This window comes from Nuphar pumila, chromosome 3 (genome assembly GCF_984573655.1).
Source record: "Nuphar pumila chromosome 3, dmNupPumi1.hap1.1, whole genome shotgun sequence".
Lineage (NCBI taxonomy): Eukaryota > Viridiplantae > Streptophyta > Magnoliopsida > Nymphaeales > Nymphaeaceae > Nuphar > Nuphar pumila.
Genome location: NC_143251.1, coordinates 119,894,392 through 119,918,919, shown reverse-complemented (window position 1 = coordinate 119,918,919; position 24,528 = coordinate 119,894,392). Strand labels below are relative to the sequence as shown.

At 36.4% G+C, this 24,528-nt stretch overlaps 1 protein-coding gene across 7 annotated transcripts in view; it reads left to right on the top strand.

Moving 5' to 3' along the window:
- Positions 1 to 24,528, top strand: part of LOC149843480 (protein SPA1-RELATED 4-like) — a 53,408-nt gene that overhangs the window by 11,763 nt on the left and 17,117 nt on the right. For 2 of the 7 annotated variants that reach the window (XM_089999839.1, XM_089999838.1), the window contains exons 5-7: positions 19,678 to 20,626; positions 20,708 to 20,854; positions 20,990 to 21,301. In XM_089999839.1, coding sequence (XP_089855965.1) covers positions 19,678 to 20,626; positions 20,708 to 20,854; positions 20,990 to 21,301 — 1,408 coding nt within the window. Of the gene's footprint in view, positions 1 to 19,677; positions 20,627 to 20,707; positions 20,914 to 20,989; positions 21,584 to 24,528 lie in introns of those variants that run through there. The other 5 variants (XR_016430877.1, XR_016430878.1, XM_089999840.1 and 2 more) reach the window with 5 other exon arrangements.

Genomic DNA, 24,528 nt, shown 5'->3' with positions numbered 1-24,528 from the left:
ATTATCATGCATTTTGTGTGCATTCTCTCCCTAATAAAATTAATATTTTTATGTGTGTCCTCTTAGTCCTTAGTAACTTTTGTGCTTGAACCCATATTTGGGTTGTGTGAGTGACTCTTTTGCCTCGTGCATGAACCCTATTGGGTTATCTTGCATTATTATGTGCATTAAATATGCTTTAATTGCATGTTGGATATATATATATATGTATATATATATGTATATATATATATATGTTAAAGATATTTAGATTTATTTCATGTTGGTTATCTTGCATTTTTGTATGAATTTAATTAATTCTTCTTTTGTTGTGAGCTCCTTTGAGCTCTTACATTTAATATACATGTTGTCATGTTTTGCTTAGTATAATTAATGATTTGTATCTTTATTTGAAATGTTTACCTAGGGCTTTGGGGCTTTAGTTATGCATAATTGTTTTATCTTCTTGATATTTTATATGTGTTTGTCTTTTGGGCTTTAGTGATCAAAATTCTACTATTTTCGATATTTATGAAAAATATGCCGATTTTATGATTATGATTGTCTAAACTAGATTTCTTAAAAAAATGAAATATATTAATTGTTTATATCTTAATGGCTATTGTACCTTGCTTGAATTGTTGCTAATTTTTCTAAAACAATTTTAAAGTTAGTTTTCTTGATACTCACTTTTAAAATTGTTTAGTTTATTTTTTATCTTAATGGCTATATATACATATATATATATATTTTATCTATCTACTTTAATTTTGGTTGATCTTGTTCAAAATATATTTGTTTTGAGACTATATAACTGTTTTTTAACTTTTGTTGTGTTAAAACGTTTTTATCTTAAAACTATTTAGATATGATATTTTCCTTTATGTAGTTGGAACCTTTGTTTTGTTCTCTCCGCAAGTTCTTAAAGACGATAAAGATTGAGAAAGAAATTTTTTGATGCATCATAAAAATGGAGATTACCAATGAAGATATTTGAAGTCTTGAAACCTCTTCGTTGTTTTTCTTTTATTTACAAACTTTTGGTTACTCACCGTAAGATTGAGGGGTAGTGTTGGAATATATATATATATATATATATAGCTACATATGTTCAACACACATATATATATATATGTTTGTTTTTCTCTCCTTTATAATGGTAATACCCTCTAGGGGTATTTTTGTAATTATGTAAATATGTAATAGGTACTACCCATTAAGGGCAGATTTTCCTTTTTTATTTATTCTTATTTTTTTTATTTAAAATATGATTGAGGGCTTTTTAGTCGAATCCCTTATAGTTGTTGGGAGCATCCCAACAACTATATTTATAGCCGTTGGGAGCTTCCAACAACTATACGGGGCTCCTTTGGCCCCTTTTAAAATATATATAAAAAGAGACCGCTTGTCTCTATTTTCTTTAATTTTTTTTCTAAGCATTCTATCTCAATAAAGGATTATTATTTTTATGTTTTTATGTTCTTTTGTGTATGTCCATTAGTGCCTCTTGTGATCTTACGTATTTGCCATTGATTGACTTGTGTTTTGTCCCTTTATGGATTTGTGCTTGTGCATATTTAGGTTCTTTGTAGCCATTGTATGTAGTTGTACGCTTGTGTATTGCCTTTGGCATTTATATTGTCCCTTGTAGGACTTGTACTTGTGCACATTATGGTTTGTTTTATGCTTTATTTCATTATAGTGGTCAACGGTTAAACGGCAGGAGCGACTTATGGACCGTTTGACCTTAAATGTCCCAAGCAAAAAACGTTGGGCAGGTTTGGTCAAGGTCCAAAATGGTTCCTGCAATAATTAAGATTGGGTCAATATTCATAAGTGGGTTAGTCAACAGTCAGACTTGAGGATTAAAATCCCCAAATTCAAATCCAAATCCAAGTCTAAATTCAAATCCAAAGTTCAATATTCAAGATCCAAAGTCCAAGGTTCAAATTGTTATGCCGGGCCTTGCCCACTAAGGCAACATCCCACTATATAAAGTCAAGTGAGGTTCTAACATTTTTCAATATGGGACTAAACATGTAGGAATAAATGAACACCCACTAACTTAGGTAAATGTAGGATAATGTGTAAGAAACCTAGATAGTTTTGAGCCTATGTCACAGGGATTCGGCCAGCAGGGTGTCCCACCCGCATCGACGCGATGCGACTCGGGTACGACACCCAGTGTGGTCAAAAGACATTGGGTGCAGTCAACGCACCCAGGTCATAACAGTCCAAATCTGGACTCTTAAAAAAAATCATGATAAAATGGGGGTTGGGTGGGGAATTAGGGCAAAAAAATTTACCCCCCGCCGTTCCCCAACCTCGACGCCTCCCCTTCTCCTCTGGCCCTCTCCCCTTCCCCTTGTTGGTGGACCGAGTCAGCTCGGTCATGTCCTAGTTTGGGACTAGGCACGACTTGGCCTGACTACCGAGCCATCACTTCGTCCCCTTGTGCTCGAGCAACAACAACTTTTGTTGCTGCTATCTCGAGTTGTGCCCAGCTAAGGTCGAGCTCAGCGCGATTCGGTCCAGCACCTCGGGTCGGCTCGGCCTGACTGTTGAGCTATCTCCCCTTGTTGTGCTCGAGCAGCAACAACTTCTGCTGCTGCTTTCTTGAGTCGGGATGAATCGAGCTGGGCCCAGCTAAGGTCGAGCTCAACTTGATTCGGTCCAACACACTGGGTCGGCTCTGGTGCACCGAGTCTGACTTGGGGTGGAGACAACTCCGTCGGACCTTGCCAACCCTCCCTCTGCCTGCTCTGCTAGGCACAACCGAGCTGAGATCGGCTAGCACCGAGCCCAGCTCAGTTCTCCTTGTCCTTGCTCGGCTAGCCGTCGAGATCGGCTTTGTTGAACCTAGCCCTGTTAGGCTGGGTTCGGCTTTCAGCACCCTGGGCTGTCGAACCCAGCTCTTCTGATATGAATTTTATTTTAATATAATTTTTTTTGTTTTAAGGACGAAAATGACAGATAAAGGAAAAAGACTTGCGTCATCCTCATCCCTACATATAAGTTTTGTTGCTAGTATTGCTGGTAGTGGTAGTGGTAGTGGGAGTGTTGATTCAAGTTTGTTAGCCCCATCATGTGACGATGGGGGGCCACTATGAGCACATGTAGATAAGCTTGAAAAAGCTAAAGGAAGTGGTGAAAATAAGAGATTTCAATGCAAGCTTTGTGAGAGAGATTATGTTGGGTCTTACACAAGAGTTAAGGCTCATTTATTTAAGATATCAAGACATGACATTTCAGGATACAAAAGAGTTGACGAGGCAATGCAAGATGAATATAAGAAGAGGAAGACAATGAGTGATTCTTGTGCAATTAGTGTATCCTTTTTAAGCCACAAAAAAGATGCTAAAAAAGGAAAAGAAAAGTGGATGTAGGAGGTAGAGGAAGAGGAATGATACAAGCATCATTCAATACATATGGAAGGGAGGGGATAGATAAAAAAGTAGAGAGGTATTTTTATTCTAGTTCACTTCCATTTAATGCAGTTAGAAATTCTTATTGGAATGATTTAGTTACTTCACTGGCAAATTGTAACTTGAGTGACTATGTACCTCCAAGCTCAGAAAAACTACGAACAACAATTCTTACAGAAGAGAGGGCAGATGTTAAGAGATTGCTAGAGATAAATTTTTATGAGAATAAAATAGAGTTTCCATTGTTTCTGATGGATGGATAGATATTCAAAGGCGTTCACTGATTAATTTATTGTTTCTTCGCTTAGTGGCCAAGTATTCTTGAAAGCAGTTGATGCATCTGGGCAATATAAAAATATTGAGTATTTGAACAAGTTTTTTATAGAAGTAATAAAAGAAGTGGGTGATAAAAAAGTAGTGCAAATCATCACAGATAACGATTCAGTTTATAAAAGTACAATATTGAGTTTGGAGAGTGAGTATCCTCATATTTTTTGGACTCCCTGTGTAGCACACAATTTGAAGTTGGCCCTCAAGAACATCTGCAAAAAAAAAAAATCGCTAGCATATGCTCTATGTTCATGGATTAAGGAATTAGAAAAAAATGTCAAAAGCATTAAGAATTTTGTTGTCAACTACCATCATATGTTCACTAGCATATGCTAATGTCATATTTAATAGGCATTCTGATATGAAATTGTTGAAGGTTGTTGAAACACGTTTTGCGTCTATCATTGTGATGGTGAAAAAGATTAAGGAAGTCAAGAATGCTTTGGTTAACATGGTGACTGATGAGAATTAGATATTCTATCGTGCTGATGATGTTGTCAAGGCTTAATAAATTAAGAAATTCATTATTGATGATGAGTTTTGGGATAGTCGTATATTTCCTTGAGTTTACACAACCTATTTGAGAAATGCTAAGAGAAGTTGATAAGGATGAGCCCATGCTTCACAAGTTTATGAAATGTAGGATAATATGATTGAAAAAAATAAAGTTATACTTTTCAAGCATGAGAGAAAAAATCCTGCATTGAATGTTTCATAATTTTTTAATCATATTTATTCAATTTTAGTTAGAAGACGGGATAAGAGCAATACTCATTTGCATTGCATGACACATTCTCTCAATCTTAAATATTATGCAAAGAAGTGGCAGGAAGGTGGTGTTGGTCGTGTTCCTCCAAATTTAGACCCAGAGCTATTAAGGTATAAAAATATGTGTATGACAAGACTTTATTGAGAATCACATATTCTAATTTTCATCTTCAAGATTATATGGATAGGCATTAATAGCGAGAGATGAAGAGAATATAGATCCTATCACATGGTAATAAACATATGGATCAGAAACACCTCTTCTCCAATGTCTTGCATTGAGATTGCTATCCCAGCCTTCTAGTTCTTCTTGTTGTGAAAGAAATTGGAGCATATATTCTCAAATTCACAACATGAAGAGAAACAAACTCACCAGCAAACATGTATAAGATTTAGTCTATGTTCATTCTAATCTTCGATTACTTTCGCAAACCAACGAGGAATACAAGTACTAATTGTTTTCTTAGTTATTTGACTATTTCTTAGTTTATTCATTTAAATATGCAAGTATTTAACATTTTCAAATTGAGTTTCTAACGTAGACAAGAATCATCCAAATTTTGAGATGTAAACCCAGAAGAGTGTGACTTAAAGAAAGAGCATGATTTCAACCTTACAAACATGGATTTATCTGAACCTACTCTTTCTTTTTAAGATGTATTTGATGATGAAATAGAAAATTATCAGGATCATTACCTCGTCATCATATACATTGTGTAGGATATACTTTTGGTATGTAATTATGTATTGTTTGCTTCTTTTATAAGTATATTGTATAATTTACTTCTTTTCAACTTTACTTGTTTGATTGTTTCCATAATATATTTATGTTGATTTAATTGTGGTATTAGTTTTTATGATGAAGAATAGAATCGTAGATTATGAATTTGATTTATTGCATGCATGATGAATTGATGATATTATGCTAATTATTTTTTATTTTATTAGTGTTACTGTTAATTGTTAAAAATTATATATATATATACCCCCTCCTGCACCCAAGTTTTTTTAAAGTGCCGCATCACCACACCCGCACCTATGTGACAGCTTTGAGCCAAAACCCCAACAGCCTAGGGATCACATAGGTGAGTCAGTCAACCTAATACTGCTAAGCATGTGTTGCCTAATAGAGGATTACATTACCAAGTGGTTGCCTAGTTGACCCTACGTTTACTGGTATATTATGTTAACCGTAAGATTTTTGCCTCTGGTCATTTTCCTCAAAATAAACCTCAAAAAATGGTAAAATAAGGTTTGAATTTATTTTGGAAACTACTCAAAACAGTAAACACAAAAGAAATAGAGATTTTCCCTCATTTGCATCAAAACTGAATCAAGTAAATGAGGGGCCACCATTTCCTTACCTGAAGTGACTAGTAGATTTTTGTTAGTTTTCGCCCTTCTTTGGCATTTCCAAGCTATTTTGATGGGTTTATGTGCACTGGTGATGGTTAGACAGAAATCAAGTAAAAGATTTCCCTTTCATATTTTTCTTTAGCTTATATATATATATATATTGTAGGCATGTAATTTGGGTATTAAAAATGTACTGTATCTAGTTATAGTAGTTCCTTTTCCTGTTTATACTGCTTGCCAGCTCATCATTACTGTAAAAGGACTTTTTGGTGCTCCATATCCATTGCCCACAAGGTACAAACTATAAAAGGCATGGTTCAAGGCTTCATGCTGATTATTGGTCTAATTCATGATACAGACAATTTGACTTGGAAGCTCAAGTACGTTATTGCTCTGGTGTTCAAATGCCTGTCAAAGAATTGAATGTGGCAGTAGAACAACGTCATAAATTGTAGGATATGACTACTCAATCTTGGTGAAGATGATTTGAATGGAATAGGAAGTACAGAACAATCATCCATTTTATTTGGGAGGTTTCTACCTTTTTAATAATACATGTCCATAATTTGATGGAAAACTATCTGTGCTTGTTGTTTCTTTGTATGTACTTTGGGGGCATGGGTATTGTTTCAATGGAGAGTTAAAGAGCTGCAACTTATAAATGGTGTTTCGTGTGATAAAAGGATTTTAGTCATCTCTTAAACCATCCTCATGTCCATCATCTTGCTTGATTTGTTCCAGTTCCAATGCCAGTGGAAAAAGATTTGCTGCTGAAACTTGATGATGTTTGATAAATCGGTAGTCCTATATAGAATTTGGAGTAGATTTTCTGGAGATAGTTCCAATCAGTGTAACATGAGTACTGATGCAGGCCTAGCACTCTTGGGCCACTATAGTGGATCGGGTAGGGTCCAATTGAGTCCAATGTAGGAATCAGGTTTGGGGCTTGGTATGGATGACAATATTGTAACTGAGAAGGGCAAAATGGGAAAGGAAATGTGTTGTAGTATGCTAGGTTGTTACAAGGGTAGTTTAGTCTTTTGGGTAGCTTAGAGCCTTTAAATAAGCCAAGTCCCTCATTTGTAATCATTCCATGACTTGTAATCTTTGGATTCTCTCTTGAGAATAATATGGCTCTAGACCAATTGTCTGGAAAGTGGCTCTAACTAATATCGGTTAGAGAATTACCTTTCCCAACCATCTCTCAACCTCCACCTCCTCTCTCTCTCCCTCTCCACTCACCCTTCCCTCTTCTTCTTCCTCAAGCTAGCCGATTTCCCTACAATCTCTACATTTATTCTTCATCTCAGTTGACTTGCTTTGACTTACCAATTGGGATGTTTACAAGTACTTTCAGAAGGGTGCCATACCTATGTTGAGCTGTGCCAATGCTGGTACTGGTCAGGCCAATTTTGGACCTAACCCACACATTATGTCAGGTCATTGTTAAAATATATGTAATATATATATATATATATATATATGTATATATAATCAATACCCGATAAAGGGTATTTCTGTAATTCTGCCCAATAGGGGCATTTTAGTCTTTTTTATTTTTTTCTCCTTTTCTTTTTCTTTTCTTATTTTTATTTTTTTTCTTTTTATTGTAAAAAGCATTTAATGCTTTATACATTGGGGGTCCCAACTAGGAGTCGTTGGACCCCCAACGGTCACAAATGTGACCATTGGGGGCCCAACGACACCTTGTTGGGCCTCCCAGTGTTCTCTCTCTCTCATTCCTTTCACACACTCTCTCTCACTCCTTTGCTTATAAATAATGGGGTAAACCCCTTTATAAAGTATGGCTTCTTGAAGCCCATTTCTTGCTTTTATAAGATTTTTATGTTTGCAAGCTATTGTTGGTTTTTGTGTATGTCCATTGTGGACTTGTTTTTTGCGTTCTATATGTGAATGTTCATTATAGGACATTGTGTTTATTTCCGCGTATTTCATTACATGGTATTAGAGCAAGGTTTATGCTCTTGAGTCTTGCTATAGCTAGTTGATTAGTTATAGTTTACATATTGTATTTTTCTTTCTTGGTTTGTCATCTTTTCTTGAGTTATAATGGAAGGAGAACAAAAGATTGATCTCGCTTTCAAACTTAATAGTACCAACTACATGATGTGGGCCGCCGCCATGGAGAACAACCTCAAGGGTAAAAAGCTTTGGGGATATTTTATGGGTACTATTCCGGAACCACAACTCCAACTCACAAAGATGGACGGTGATTAAGAAAAAGCACTTGAAGAAAATGCTTGCATGAAGGCCATTGAAGATCACCAATCTAAAGTTGAAGATTGGGAAAACAAACATGCAAAGATTCTTGCATGGTTCATGAACAATGTGGAGCTCAAAATTTGTGCCAACATTGCAAAATTTTAAATGGCAAATGAAGCATGGTTCTTTATGAAAGGTATGTATACTCAAAGAACCTTGCTAGACAATTCTTCCTCCAAGAGAAAATTCGTACCATTAGGCAAGAGGAAATGGGTGTAAGAGATTACTTTAGCACCCTTAGACCCTTATGGGATGAGCTATCTCTACTAGAACCAAAATGGGTTTCTAGTGAAGATGTTGAACTACGGAGAGAACAAATAGAAAAAGAACACTTTTTTCAATTTTTACGTGGGCTTAGGCTTGAATATGAACAAGTTAGATCTTTTCTACTTCATAGATCTAAGCCTCTTCCGTTGGAAGATGCCATAGCTGAAATATGCCAAGAAGAAATTCGTCTTGGCATGATTAAAGGAGGAGATGAAGTTTTGACTGTGTCTAACCCCAGCAATCATGTGAAAACTTACAAGCCTCCACACTTTGGAAGGCAAAATAACTATAATGGCAATTATAGAAAAGTTATTTGCCATCATTGCCAAGAACCAGGTCACATAAGACCTAATTGCCCTAAGCTAAATGAAGCTCCCAAAAGTAAGGTTGCTTCCGTTGAAGAAACTACTCAAAAGAAGGAGGAGCCCATCAAAGGGAAGGATTCCTTCTCTTTTGCTCAACTATCAGAGGCACTTCAAATTCTACTCAAATCGCCATCAACTTCGGGTGCCGCCATCGCTTCCTCTTCTCCTTCAGGTATGTCTTCTTGGATCCTTGATTCCAGAGCTTCCTTTCATATGACACCTCTTGAGAATGGGCTATCCGACTTATGTAATAACTCAAAAACCTTTTATGTTTCAACCGCTGATGGTACATCTTTACAAGTCAAAAGTTTTGGAACTTTAAGTTTTTTCAAAGATTTCTTTGTGCCAAATGTGAGGGTGGTACCTCAACTTAATTTAAACCTTTTGTTTATCAAATATGTGATCATGGATATGAAATCTCCTTCTCAACTAAGGGTTGCTATATACAGGATCTCCAGTCCGGGAAGCAGATTGGGCAAGGCCATAGGAGGGGAGATCTCTATTACATGAGCAACTTGAAACTTCCAACAAACTCTTTTTGTAACCATGTTCAAGATAAAAATATTGAAACTTGGCACCAAAAACTTGGACATCCAAGTTTCTCAAAAATGTACTCCTTTCTCTTTGGAAAGAAATTTTATAATGAGAAACATTTTGTTTGCAAGAATTGCATTTTTTGGAAATGAAATCCACTTCTTTTCCAAATAGAACCTTTGTGTCCAAAAGGCCATTTGAGTTAGTTTATTCAGACGTGTGGGGCCTTCTCCGGTCATATCGAAAGGAGGATACTCCTATTATGTTACATTCATTGATGACTACACTAGATATGTGTGGATTTATTTTCTCAACCTAAAATCCGACGTCTTTGCCTTTTTTAAGAAATTTTATATGATAGTCAAAAATCAATTTTTAAGTAATATCTCTACTCTTAGATCCGATTCGGGTGGAGAGTACCTATCAAATGAATTTCAAAATTATTTAGAAACAAATAGAATTTGTCATAAAAAATCTTGTCCTAGAACTCCTTAACAAAATGGTCTAGCTGAAAGAAAGCATTGACACATTTTGGAAACCACTAGGACACTTCTTATTTCTAAAGAAATTCCAAAAAGCTATTGGGCCAAAGCCGCTTTAACATCAACTTGATAAATAGAATGATATCTTCATCCTTACAAAATACATCTCTATATAAAAAACTATTTGAAAGAAGATTTTAATAGATTAAGAATTTTTTGGGTGCAAATGTTTTGTTCTTTCACATAAGAGATAAATTATCTCCTAAAGCTATTGAATGCGTTTTCTTAGGATATGGAGAAAATAAAAAAGGTTTTAGATGCTTCAACCTCAAGAGCAACAAACTATATGTTTCTAAAGATGTAACCTTCCTAAAAAATGAAAATAGTTTTGAGAAAACTAAAGATATTGATGAAAGCGAATATGCTTTCTTGTTTGATCTTCTTCCTCAAGAAGATGTGACTCCTCAAGAAGAGGTAATTTCTAATGATTTGTTGGATGATCAAGATGATATTCCTCTTAACATTGTTGAAAATGAAAGTGATGTCATTGAAAGTAGACCAATTCAAACCTATGTTAGGCGTGGTCAACAAGTTCCCATAAATGCTTTAGAAAAATACTCTCAAAGTTCCAACATAGAAGAAACCTCTTTAACAAGATCCGGTCGAATCTCCAATCCTCCTAATAGGTTTGTTTCCTATGAGTCTCTAACACCAAAATATAGGGCATGTCTAATTGTGTTACACTCTTTGCATGAACCATCTCATTATAATGAAGTCAAAAATATTCCCCAGTGGGTTGAAGCCATAAACTTAGAACTTAATGCCCTTGAAAAGGCAAAAACTTGGGAAATAACTCCATTGCCCACTGGAAAGAAATCTATTGGATGTAGATGGTGTGAAAGTATCTTCAACAAGATACTATGATCGAGACCTTAATATTCTTGATAACAAATATGTGCACACATGCACAATAAGAACACTTGTGCATAAAAGCTCAAAATCACAAATGCACCAAAGACATAAAAATAAATATTCGAACTTTATTAGAAGCTTGAGCTTTGACTCAAAGCCATGAGAAATACAAGAGGGGAGAGGCCCCTATTTATAACCAAACAAGGAGCCACATAGGGGGCTCCCAAGAGAGTCGTTGGGAGCCCCCAACGGTCACATATGTGGCCGTTGGAGGCTCCCCAATGACTCTTTGGGGAGCCTCCCTATGTGGCACAAAATACAAAAAATAAAAAAGAAAGAAAGAAAAAGAAAAAGGAAAATAAGAAAAATAAAAGAATTAAAAAAGTTACAATCATATTCCAAAATGGAATATGCGTAAAATAAGTATTTACAGAAATATCCTTTTTGGGTGAACAATGAGACAAAAAAGAAATATATATATATATATATAGAAAGAGAGAGAGAGAGACATATACATAGTACATATGTATATGTATCTCTCTATATATATGAGTATATATATATATATATATATATATATATATATATATATATATATATATATATATATATATATATATATATATATATATATACGAGATTACAAGGTTGATATCAGAGTTACCGGAAGCGCCTAGGTAAAAGGAGAAGCACAAAACGTCGCGCTTCCGAAATGCGTGGGGAAAGTGTCCCCCTTTTTTGGGAAGCGCGCTCCCCCCACGCTTCCCTATTTTTTTTATTTTTTTTGCTTCCCCCTAGCTTTCGGTTCGCTTCCGAGACGGTTCATAATTTTCTTCTAAGTGGCCCCACGCTTCCCCACTTCCTAAAATTTTGAAAGTGCCTCGCTTCCCGCTCCCGCTTCCCGTATCGCTTCCCGCTCCCGCTTCCTTGACTGGTAACTCTGGTTGATATACATAATTTAACACCCCCCCTCAAACTTAGGGCATGATGACCGAAAGTTTGCCAAGAAGAAAGTTGAATCGAGGTGCACATAAGGCTTTGGTGAAAAAGTCTGCCAACTGATATTTTGAAGTAACATAAGGTAGATCAATGACTCATTTTAGATAGGCTTCACGAATATAGTGACAGTCCATTTCAATGTGCTTAGTCCGCTCGTGGAAAGTATGATTTTTGGCAATGTAAATTGCACTCTTGTTATCACAGCATAAGCTTAGTGGGCCCTTCAATAGTGATCCTCATGTCTTCAAGCAGCTGATGGATCCATACAATTTTCATGGTAGTAGTTGCCATGACACGATATTCGGCTTCAGTTGATGATAGGGACACTTTTTGTTGCTTCTTACATCTCCACGAAATTAGTGAGTCTCCTAAGAACACACAAAAAACAGTGGTGGAGTGACGGTTATTTGGGTCACTTCCCCAATCAGAGTGAGTGTAAGCAATTAAATTTAAATCATAAGAAGAGGACAAAAAAACTCCCTTATTTAGAGTACCCTTTATGTATCTTACGACTCATAAGATGGCACTCATGTGAACGGAAGTTGGTGCATGTTGAAACTGGCTTGCTGTATGGACTGCATGAGAGATATTTGGTCTGGTGATACTCAGATACATCAATGAACCAACAAGTTGTCTGTAAGGAGTAGGGTCTGAAAGGAGAACACAATCATCAATCTTCATTTTAACTCCTACTATAGCAGGAGTTTCACAAACCTTTTTATCTGTAATACCTGATCTGTCAATGATCTCAGAAGCAAGCTTAGTTTGAGATAAGAAATACCCTCTATGAGAGTATGCTACTTCAATACCCAAGAAATAAGTCAGAAAACCCAGATCAGACATTTCAAACTTATCTTTCAACATTGATTTTATGCTCTTAACCCCTTTAGAATCTCTACCAGTTATGAGCATGCCATCCACATACAACAGTAAGATGACAATACCTGCATTGGATTTTCTAACAAACAAAGCAGTATCAGTAAAACAGGATGAAAAACCATTTTCTATCATTAGGGAATTAAACCTATCATACCAAGCCTTGGGGGCTTGTTTCAAACCATAAAGTGTTTTTCGAAGGCGAAGCACCTTTTTTTTAGGAGTCTCCATTCTAGGAGGAGCATCCATATACACTTCAGTTAGATCTCTGTTTAGAAAGGCATTCTTAACATCCATTTGATAGATGTTCCATTTGTTGATTTAGACAACAATTATAAGACATCGAACAATAACCATATGAGCTACTGGAGCAAAGGTCTCCTCATAATCAATCCCATATTCTTAACTATACCCCTTTGCAACCAGTCGAGCCTTATATCTTTCGAGTGACCCATCACTCTTAGTCTTAACCTTAAATACTCATCTACACCCTATTGTTTTCTTACCTCTAGGAAGGTCTTGAAATTCCCATGTCTTGGCTTTTCTCATAGCTTCGAGTTCATTATCCATGGTGACAGTCCATTCAGGACATTTTCGTGCTTCCTTGAAGTTTTTAGGTTCTATGTAAGAATGAATGGCGCTTAGACATGCTCTATGTTTAGGTGAGAAGGATTCATATGAGATGAACCTAGAAGGAGTGTTTCTATGTCTTTCGGTCCTACGAAGGTTCTCCTCACTTTGAGGAGCAGTCCTACTAGCATCATCATATCTTTCAAGGGCACTTCTGAAGGTGTTTCTATCTCTATGAGTATAGGTGATGGGATCCTTAGGAGGTTCCTCATCGACATGTTGAGGAAAAGGAGAGGACACAGGACTGGTTTCTCTGGTTTCATTATCACTTGAGTCATTCTGGTTTGACTCATCATCACTAGTATCATCACTTTCAGTTAACAGATCAAATAAAAAAAATAATCTACGTTTTTGTCATTAGATTCAAGGTTTTCGAAACCACTAAGATTTTCCAAAAAACTTACATTTCTGGAAACATATAATTTGTCATTTTTAACATCATAACATCGAAAACCCTTTTGGGTTTCGGAATAACCAAGAAAGGTGCAAGGAATGGCCTTTGGGAAAAGTTTGTCGTTTTTATCAGTAAGAACAAAACATTTACATCCAAAAACCCTTAGCCTGCTATAATCAGGTTCTTTCTCATACAAATTTTCAAATGGAGAAATCTTGTTCAAATTTTTTGATAGAAGTCTATTTATGAGATAGATGGATGTGAGGGTTGCCTCAGCCCAGAGTTTTTTTGGAATATTTTGCGAAATGAGCAAGGTTCTAGTTGTTTCAATGATATGCCTATGCTTTCGTTCAGCTAACCCATTTTGTTGTGGGGTTTTAGGACAAGATTTTTGATGAAGGATACCATAACTTTCAAGATAACTCTTAAATTCGTTTGAAAGGTATTCGCCACCAGAGTCAGATCTAAGAATTTTTAAACTTCCATTGAATTGGTTAAAAACCATTATATGAAAAGTTTTAAAAGTGGAAAACACTTCATGTTTATGCTTAAGAAAATATATCCAACAAAATCTAGTGTAATCATCCACAAAAATCGCATATTATGAGAATCTTCCTTTAGATATCACAGGAGCCGGACCCGATACATTGGAATGAATAATTTCAAAGGGTTTTGTTGTAAACATGGATCTTTATGAGAAAGGTATACTTTTCATTTTCCCAAGAATGCATTCATTACATACAAAATCCTCTTTACAAAGATGTTTAATAAAAGGCAAATAAGAGATTTTAACAATGTTGGGATGTCTCAGTCTCTTATGCCACACATGAATATCTTTGTTTTGAGCAACATTACAAAATTGATTTTTGGGAACTTGAAGAAAATCAACATAGTAGAGGTCTCCTCTCCTAGACCCTTCCCCAATCAATCTCCCGGACCGGAGATCTTGTATCCAACATTTGTTAGAAGAAAATTTTATATCGCAACCATGGTCCGAGAGTTGAGAAATCGAAAGTATATTTAAATTTAGTTTTGGTATAAGACGGATTTTTGGAATAAAGAAATCTTGTTTTTCAAAATTACCTATTCCTTTAATTTTAAGAGGTGTTTCATCCGCCGTTGAGACAAAAAATGGAAGAGAATTTTTAGAAAACTCGGAAAGAGAACAAGCACTCAGGGTCATGCGAAAGGATGCACCAAAATCTAGAAGCCAAGATGTCTTACCGAGTGGTGAGGAAGTAGACATAGCGGCTCCGGAAATCCCTCCTTTGAGAAGGGGTTGTAAAGCTTCTCAATTTGTTGAAGGGAAAGAGACCCATTTGACGATGAAGGTCGTTCCTCCAGTTGAGATGTCATAGCCGTTGCAAACAATTTCTTCCATTTTGGACAAATAGGTTTAATGTGCCTCGGCTCTTTACAAAAATGACATGTAAGCTTGTTATAGTCCCTCTTTGCTCCTTAACCACTTGAGTTTTGATTCTTGAAGTGAGGGGGCTTGTAGGTCCTTAAATTGCTCCCTGGTCTTGAGACGACATTAACACCTTCATTTTCTTCATTGTTGGAAGGTGTAGCAAGAACACTTGGGTTGCTCTTGCTTATACCCATCCGAGTCTCTTCCCCACTAAGTTTAGTAATTACATCTTCAAGAGAGGGGGAAGTGAAAGCGGATAAAAGAGAAGATCAGATTTATTCAAATTCGGGCCTAAGCCCATTCAAAAAGTTGAAAAATCTATCTTCTTTCAATTATTTATGGCAGAGCTCTATGGCTTCACCACTCCACTTAGGTTCGAGCATAGCAAACTCGTCCCAAATAGAAGAGAGCTTGGCAAAATACTCTCTTATAGTCATCTCCCCTTGTTGAAGCGTTAACGCCCTTTTTTGGAGATTGTATTTATAGCTAAATCCCTAGAGGTGTACATCTTTTCAAGATATTCCCATGCTTGAGAAGCCTTTTTGAACTTGATGATATTTGCATTAATTCTCATTTCTACGGACGAAAACATCGAAGAGAGGATTTTAAAATTCCTCATTTCCCATTCTTCATGCTTTTTTGTATATTCTTCAAGAGCCTTGGTCCTTTCATCACCTTCAAGAATTTTTATCTCTCCTTTTTCTAGCGAGGTTATCTTGGGTTTCATTTCGGGAATCGAGCCTTGGACATAGCCCCAAAGCCCTTTTCTTTTGATATGAGCTTCCATATTTCTGCCCCAAACATGATAGTTGGACTCATTAAGTTTTAACCCAAGAGAGAAATAGAAGTCTTTTTCACTCATTAGAGAGGAGAGATGATGAAAAACGATACGTACCTCAAGGGTTTCTCAAGTCTTTCTTGATAAAGGAGGCTTCTAAAATATTGCCCGAAGAAGATGATCCACTCTAAAAAACAATAGCTTGAAGGCACGTTTTTTGAGGCACTCAAAAATGAACAAACGCACGATCCTTCTTCTTCAAATGAGGCTCTGATACCATGTGAAAGTATCTTCAACAAGATACTATGATCAAGATCTTAATATTCTTGATAACAAATATGTGCACACATGCACAATAAGAACACTTGTGCATAAAAGCTCAAAATTACAAACTCTCACAAATGCACCAAAGGCATAAAAATAAATATTCGAACTTTATTAGAAGCTTGGCCTTTGACTCAAAGCCATGAGAATACAAGAGGGGAGAAGCCCCTATTTATAACCAAACAAGGAGCCACATAGGGGGCTCCCAAGAGAGTCGTTGGGAGCCCCCAACGGTCACATATGTGACCGTTGGAGGCTCCCCAACGACTCTCTGGGGAGCCTCCTTATGTGGCACAAAATACAAAAAAGAAAAAAGAAAGAAAGAAAAAAAAGAAAAATAAAAGAATTAAAAAAGTTACAATCATATTCCAAAATGGAATATGCGTAAAATAAGTATTTACAGAAATACCCTTTTTGGGTGAACAATGAGACAAAAAATAATATATATATACGAGTTTACAAGGTTGATATACATAATTTAACAGATGAGTCTTCAAAATCAAAACTAAAAGTGATGGGTCATTAGAACGCTATAAAGCCTAGTTGGTAGCCAAAGGATACACCCAAGAATACAGCATTGACTATGAAGAAACTTTCGCTCCCGTAGCTAGAATGACTAGTGTTAGGACTCTTATTGTGGTTGCTTCAATTAAAAAATGGCCTATTTATCAATTAGATGTTAAGAATGCATTCCTAAATGGTGAATTAAATGAAGAGGTCTACATGGATCCTCCAACAGGAGTATGTACTGGTAAAGATAAAATTCTCAAACTTAACAAAGCATTATATGGATTAAAACAAGCTCCAAAGGCTTGGCATGATAGATTTAGCAAAGTAATGACAAATTTAAACTTTCGTTCATGTTATACTAACACTGCTTTGTTTGTGAAAAGTGCAAGGTCCTCGGTAGTTACTCTATTGCTTTATGTTGATGATATGATCATCACTGGAAGTGGTGAGCAAGGAATTAATAATATTAAGAAAGTTTTAAAAGAAAATTTTAACATGTTTTGATCTTGGTTTCTTAAGATATTTTTTAGGTATTGAAGTAGCATACTCTCCCCGATGGTACATTCTCTCTCAGATAAAACTTGTTGCTGACATTTGTTCAAGGTCTGACATTTCAGATGACAAGAAGACAGAAACCCCTGAAGTTATCAATGCAAAGTTGAGGTTGGAAGATGAAACTTTTCTCAAAGATCCCACTCCCTACCACCAACTCGTTGGATCTCTGACATACTTATCCATCACTCAGCCAGACATAGCTCATGCAGTTCACTCAATCAGTCAGTTTCAACATGCACCTACAACCGTGCACATGAGTGCAGTCTTAAGAATAGTCAGATACATTAAAAATACCATAACTAAGGGAGTTTTCCTTTCCTCTTCTTCATTACTTGATTTAATTGTTTATATTGATGTTGATTGGGGAGAAAATCCCAATGACAGAGTCTCAACTATTGGTTTTTGTGTATTCTTACGTGACTATGATTTTTTTGAGATGCAAGAAGCAGCACAAAGTATCATTGTCCTCAACAGAAGCAAAGTATCGTGCAATGACCACTATAATCATGGAGCTTGTGTAGCTTAGAAGTCTCCTCAGTGATATGGGCATAGTCATCTCTGCACCTTCGAAGATGTGTTGTGACAATAAAAGTGCAATTTATATCGCAAGCAATCACACCTTCCATGAGCGTACTAAACATATTGAAATGGACTGCCACTATATTTGTGATGAATACCTAAGAGGAACCATAGCATTGTCGTACGTTACATCCGAGTACCAGCTGACGGACTTTTTCACCAAAGCTCTTAATGCTCCTCGTTTTATGTTTCTTCTCAACAAGCTTTCGGTCATATCCTCGTAAAGCTTGAGAGAGGGTGTTAAAATATATGTAATTCATATATATATATATATATATATATATACATGCTAAAGGGTATTTCTATAATTCTGCTCAATAGGGGTATTTTAGTCTTTTTTTTACTTTATTTTTTTTCCTTTTCTTTTTCTTTTCTTATTTTTATTTTTTGTATTTTTATTGTAAAAAGCGGGGCCCAACGACACCTTGTTGGGCCTCCCAATGTGCTCTCTCTCTCACTCCTTTGCTTATAAATAATGGGGTAAACCCCTTTGTAAAGTATGGCTTCTTGAAGCCCATTTCTTGCTTTTATAAGATTTATTTTTATGTTTGCAAGCCATTGTTGGTTTTTGTGTATGTCTATTGTGGACTTGTTCTTTGTGTTCTATGTGTGAAAGTCCATTATAGGACATTGTATTTATTTTCGCGTATTTCATTAGTCATTTCATCCAATCATCATGGTTGGTTTCATCCATTTTTTTGTGTTTGATGTATATAATACACACAATGCATACATATGAAATTACTTACAAATATACACACGGATACATGCACATGTACATACATATGAGCACATACATGTATATAATAGCCGTACCCTTGTACCCATACTTTTAGAAATTTATATGTCGTACGCTATGCACTCGCACCTGTACCAATGCGATGGAGATTTCAATGTAATTGAACAGTGAGGTTTTCTTTTTGGGATTCATTACACTTCCATATTATTATGATCTACTGCCTATTTCCAGAGAAATGCTGCCACAGGGATATAATATGTAAATGCTGACATGGTTCATTGTCATATTTTTCTGTTTGCCCCTGCTTTAGCATTGTAGTTTTTCCTTTTGTCTAATCAAGAATATAAAAAATTATAGTATTTCTTGTTTATGATACTCATAGAAAGAGAATAAAAAAATGATAGGTGCATAAATCCCTAAACTCAATGGAAGCTATTTCAAAGGATGGGCTTTCTACCCTTGAAAGCTGGGATTACACAGTGACTAACAGTGAATAATGTGACCATAAATTTAAGATCTTATGATTGATATACAGTGATTTACAGCATCAGTTGCCTAACTGCCAAGGGTGCTAATTTTTATGCCATAAAATTACTTGAGTATAGGGTGCTAAGCCCTATATGACTTCATTTTTCTATATCCATCTTTCCATTTGCATTATGTCTCATTCAGAACAGACTACATTGACCGACACTACTTGTCTTTTTTGCAAATATGCCAAATGCTTTGAGATGGTTTGAATGCGGTCTGGTGATTACTAGTAGAATCTTTCCGTCACATTATTTGTTTAAATTTTTATTTAGCGCTTTTCATTTATGGATGATGGTGATGATAAGGTCAAGGATTTGGGCCAATGAGATGATTGTTCATTTTCATAAAACTTTTTTAATGCTTTCAGTTCTTTCTTGTTAAAGTTCAGTGAATTGCCTTGTTCTGTCTTGGTATTTTCTCTTTGTTTTCCGACCTCTATGTTATCAATGAAGTAGAAATACACAAACATGCACTTGTAGCTTTTATTGAAATCAGCATGATTAATGGGCTCTGATGAGAGCATATGGTGTTCATCTGCAATTTCAACAATTTTAATTAAAGCTACTACTGTTACAAGTATATATTGTTCATCTGCAACTTCAGAGGTTTGATTTGCATTTTCCTTTTTTGGTGGAAAATGGTATCTGCAGCGTGGTGCTACAGAGTGAATTCCTTGATGAACCCAGGGATAATATGGAGGAGAGAGAAGCAGCGATAAAGACTAAAGAAGAAATAGAAGATCAGGAGTTACTTCTGGAATTTCTTTTGCAGATGCACCAGAGAAAGCAAGAGGATGCAGATAGATTACATGATATTTTCTGTTGTTTATCCGCTGACATCGAGGAAGTTGTAAGTCAGCAATCTATCCTAAAAAAAAATGGGAGTTCATATATGGGATTGGACAAGATCCACAGCTTGGGGTTGGAAAAGCTGGAAAGTTTGCAATTTCCTGTTGATCATGAGGGTTCAACAAGCTTGTGCTCTCATAAGTGTCTAAAACCAAGCGAAGATGGACACAAATCAGATATAGGTCCAAGCAATTCAAACGATATTACTGCTAAAAGTTCACGAATGATGAGGAACTTCAAAAAACTAGAAGCAGTTTATTTTTCTACAAGGTGCAAGAAGATAAAGTCATCAACAAAAGTACAGACTAGAATCTCACCTGGCAGCTGCATTGTTGGAGGATCAAATATGAGGACAGAGGGAAGTAACCTTGGTTCTGTTGATAGCTTGGCTACCAAGGACTGCCATAGTGATGAAAGAAAAAGTGGATGGATTGGTCCATTTCTTGATGGTTTGTGCAAATATCTATCGTTCAGTAAGTTAAAAGTGAGGGCTAACTTAAAGCAAGGGGACTTATTGAATTCATCCAATTTGGTATGCTCTATGAGTTTTGACCGTGACAAAGAATTTTTTGCCACAGCTGGTGTAAATAGGAAAATTAAAGTTTTCGAGTGTAACATGGTACTTAATGGGAATCTGGACATTCATTACCCTGTGATTGAAATGGCTAGTCGATCCAAACTTACCAGCATTTGCTGGAATAGTTACATTAAAAACCACATAGCTTCGAGTGACTTTGAAGGAGTTGTGCAGGTGTGTGGGATTTAGTTTTCTTGACCTCAATTAAATGATTCCTTATTGCATATTGATAATTTCTCTTTTATTCCGATTCAGGTATGGGATGCTACACGGGGCCAGGTTTTCTTGGACTTAAGGGAGCATGAGAGACGTGTTTGGTCTATTGACTTTTCACAAGTTGATCCAACAAGATTGGCGAGCGGAAGTGACGATGGTGCTGTTAAGCTGTGGAATATCAATCAGGCAATTCTATTCTTGCACTTGGTGGATATCAGCTTTGAAACTAAACGAACTGCAGTCATGTAATTTACTATTACGATATCGCTTTTCTCATAGAAATATAATTAGTTATTTATCTTACATGGGGGGTTGCTGCAGGGTGGAAGCATTGGTACAATCAGAACCAAGGCTAACGTATGCTGTGTTCAATTTCCTCCTGATTCTGCACGCACAATTGCAATTGGTTCAGCAGATCATAAAATTTACTTCTATGATCTCCGAAACACAAAAGTTCCTTGCTGCACATTAACGAGTCACACAAAGACTGTGAGTTACATCAAATTCATCGATTCAACAACTCTTGTTTCTGCATCAACGGATAACACACTGAAGCTTTGGGATTTATCTATGAACTCATCAAGAGTGCTAGATAGTCCCACTCAGACATTTATGGGTCACACAAATCTGAAGGTTAGATCCCTGATTTTGGGCAAAAGTTCTTGTAAATACAACACTTTTTTAGTTGGATATACTATAAACCTAGGCTTTGAAATGTCCATTTTAGTTTTTGGCCTGCCAAATATTGATATTCTACAGCTTAGAAGGTGGAAATGGGATCCATAATCGGGCAGGACTGAAATGAAATAGGGATGTTCGAAACACGAGCTTAGATTCACAAGGGAAAGTGTCATGAATGACACTAAAGCATAACCCTTAAAAAGGGTATAACTGGAAACAAAATAAAAATAAAAAGATATTCTTTATTGATATGAAAAACCAATTGCTTAAGAAGCATTGGAATTGAATACAAGAGGGGCTGCACCCCTTTATATACACAGTTGAAAGAGGAGGACTCAATAGAGCTGTTGGACACAGTGCAACGGCTCTAAATAGAGTTGTTGGACAGCTCTATTGCTAGTCAAGTCTGGACAGGACTTGACTAGCAACAATCATTCTAGTTCAAACTGAACTAGATAACATAAAGACAAAAAAAAATAAAAATAAAGGAAAAAAGTTACAAAAAAGAAAGAAATGAAAAATATATTTATATATATAATAATATAATAATATATATATGTACAATTTTACATTTTAACACTCCCCTTCAAACTTACGGTACAATGAGCGAAAGTTTGTCTAAGAGAAAGTGAAATCGGGGAGCAGCAAGAGGCTTTGTAAAGAAGTTTGCTAACTGATATTCTGAAGTGACATATGACAGATCAATTATCCCGTATAGATATTTCTCTCTGACGTAGTGACAATCCATTTTGATGTGTTTGGTGCGTTCGTGGAATGTTCTGTTACTGGCAATGTAGATCGCACTTTTGTTGTCACAACACATTTGTGAAGCCTTTGTTGCTTCAGCTCACATGTCAGCAAGCAGTCATCGGAGCCAAACTACTTTCATGGTCGTGGTTGCCATGACTCTGTATTCAGCTTCGGTGGATGAGAGAGATACCTTATGCTGCTTTTTACACCTTCACGAGATCAATGATTCTCCTAAAAAAACACAAAAACCAGTGGTTGAGTATCTGTTATTGGGATCACCTCCCCAATCAGCATCAGTATATGCAATTAAATCAAGAGAAGAGGAGGAAGATAAGAAAAGTCCTCGTGAAAGAGAGGACTGGATGTATATGATAATACGTATGATTTCTCCCATATGAACATAAGTAGGAGCATGTTGAAATTAACTTGTGTAAACAACATGTGCTATATCTGGTCTGGTAATAGATAGATAGGAAAGTGCCTCGACAAGCTGTCTCTAAGGAGTAGGGTCTGCAAGAAGTTCTCCATCATCAATCTTCATTTTAACATTAACAACTTCTGGAATGTCGACTTTCTTATCATCAGTAATACCAGACATGAAAACAATATCAAAAGCAAATTTAATTTGAGATAATAAATATCCTCTAGCAGAATAAGCAACTTCAATGCCTAAAAAATGTCTTAATTGTAAGAAGGAAACCCTGTTATCGACAGTGAGAGAGGAGGAAGAGAGAGAGAGAGAGAGAGAGAGAGAGAGAGAGAGAGATTTCAGAGAAAAAGGGGGTTCAGTCAGTCGTGACTGCCCTCTCATTGTATTAATAATAAAGGTGTAAAATATTAGGGTACGAAAATACCCTTTGACAAAGTATTAACTACACATTATACATGGACTGGGTCTGGACCCGATCCATTACTTAAATGGATCGGGTCAGACATACATAATGAATATGATGATGACTTCTTTTCAGCCTCCCTTAAGTTGTGCATGGTGTTGGACCATGAACAACTTGTTCTTCAGAAACCAAAATCTATCCTTTGTCAACCCTTTAGTGAGGATATCAGCAACTTGTTCTTCAGTTGGCACATACATAGGCTTAATCTCTTTGTCTTCAACCTTTTTCCTAATAAAATGTTGATCTATTTCAATGTGCTTTGCTCGACTATGGTGAATGGGATTGAATGACATGTTGATGGCACTTTGATTGTCACACAACAACAGTGATCGAGCAATCGGTTCTCCCATTTCTGTAAGGAGATGTCTTATCCATGTACCCTCGGCCGTGGCAGTGGCCATCGATCTGTATTCAGCCTCAGTGCTTGATCTAGCAACTGCCTTTTGTTTTCTACTGCTCCATGATACCAAGTTTGGCCCAATGAAGCTATAATAACCGGATATTGATCGTCGTTCGTCTGGATCACCCGCCCAATCAGCATCAGCATAAGTGACAATCTCATGGCTCCCGCCTGAATCTAATTCTTCCTTGCTTTTGTATACCAACCCATCACCCACTGTACCCTTTAGGTAGCGAAGTATACGTTTGACTGCCTCCATATGTGAAACACGAGGTTCATGCATAAACTGGGATACCTGATTAACCGAATATACTATGTCGGGTCTAGTAAAAGTCAGGTATTGCAACATGCCAACTAAACTGCGATACTTAGTGGGATCTCCATGTATATCCCCTTCTTGTGAACTTAATTTCTGATGAATGACACTTGGAGTTGTTAACGGCTTACAATCTGTCATACCTGCTCTGCCGAGAATGTCCAACGTATATTTGTGTTGGGTAAGGGTAAGTGTATCATTTTTGTTATCAACTTCTACCCCAAGAAAATATCGCAGCTCTCCCAAATCTTTCATTTTAAATCTCTGATTTAATAACTTCTTCACCTGCTCAATGTGACTTTTACAATTCCCTGTGATGATGATGTCATCTATATATATCAACAGAAGAGTAGTAACTCCTTGTTCATTGTGAATAAATAATGAGTGATCCAGAAGAGACCAAGAGAAGCCATGCCATTGTATTTCTAGAGAGAAACTGTCGAACCAGGAACGAGAAGCTTGTTTCAGACCATAGAGTGCTCTCTTTAATTTGCATACATATTTTTTGGCGTCTCGTTCTGCATATCTAGTGGGTTGTTCTATGTAGACCTTTTCTTTTAAATCCCCGTGCAGAAAAGCATTTTTAACATCCAGCTGGCTCAATGCCCATCCATGTTTAATGGCTAGACTCAACACAATGCGAATGGTCCCCATCTTAACTACAGGACTAAAAGTTTCATCAAAGTCTTGGCCTTCCTCTTGTGTGAATCCCTTGGCTACAAGTCGAGCCTTGTACCTTTCGATGCTCCCATCTGGTTTATATTTTATCTTGTACACCCATTTTGACCCAACAACATTTCTGTTCAGTGGTCTAGGCACA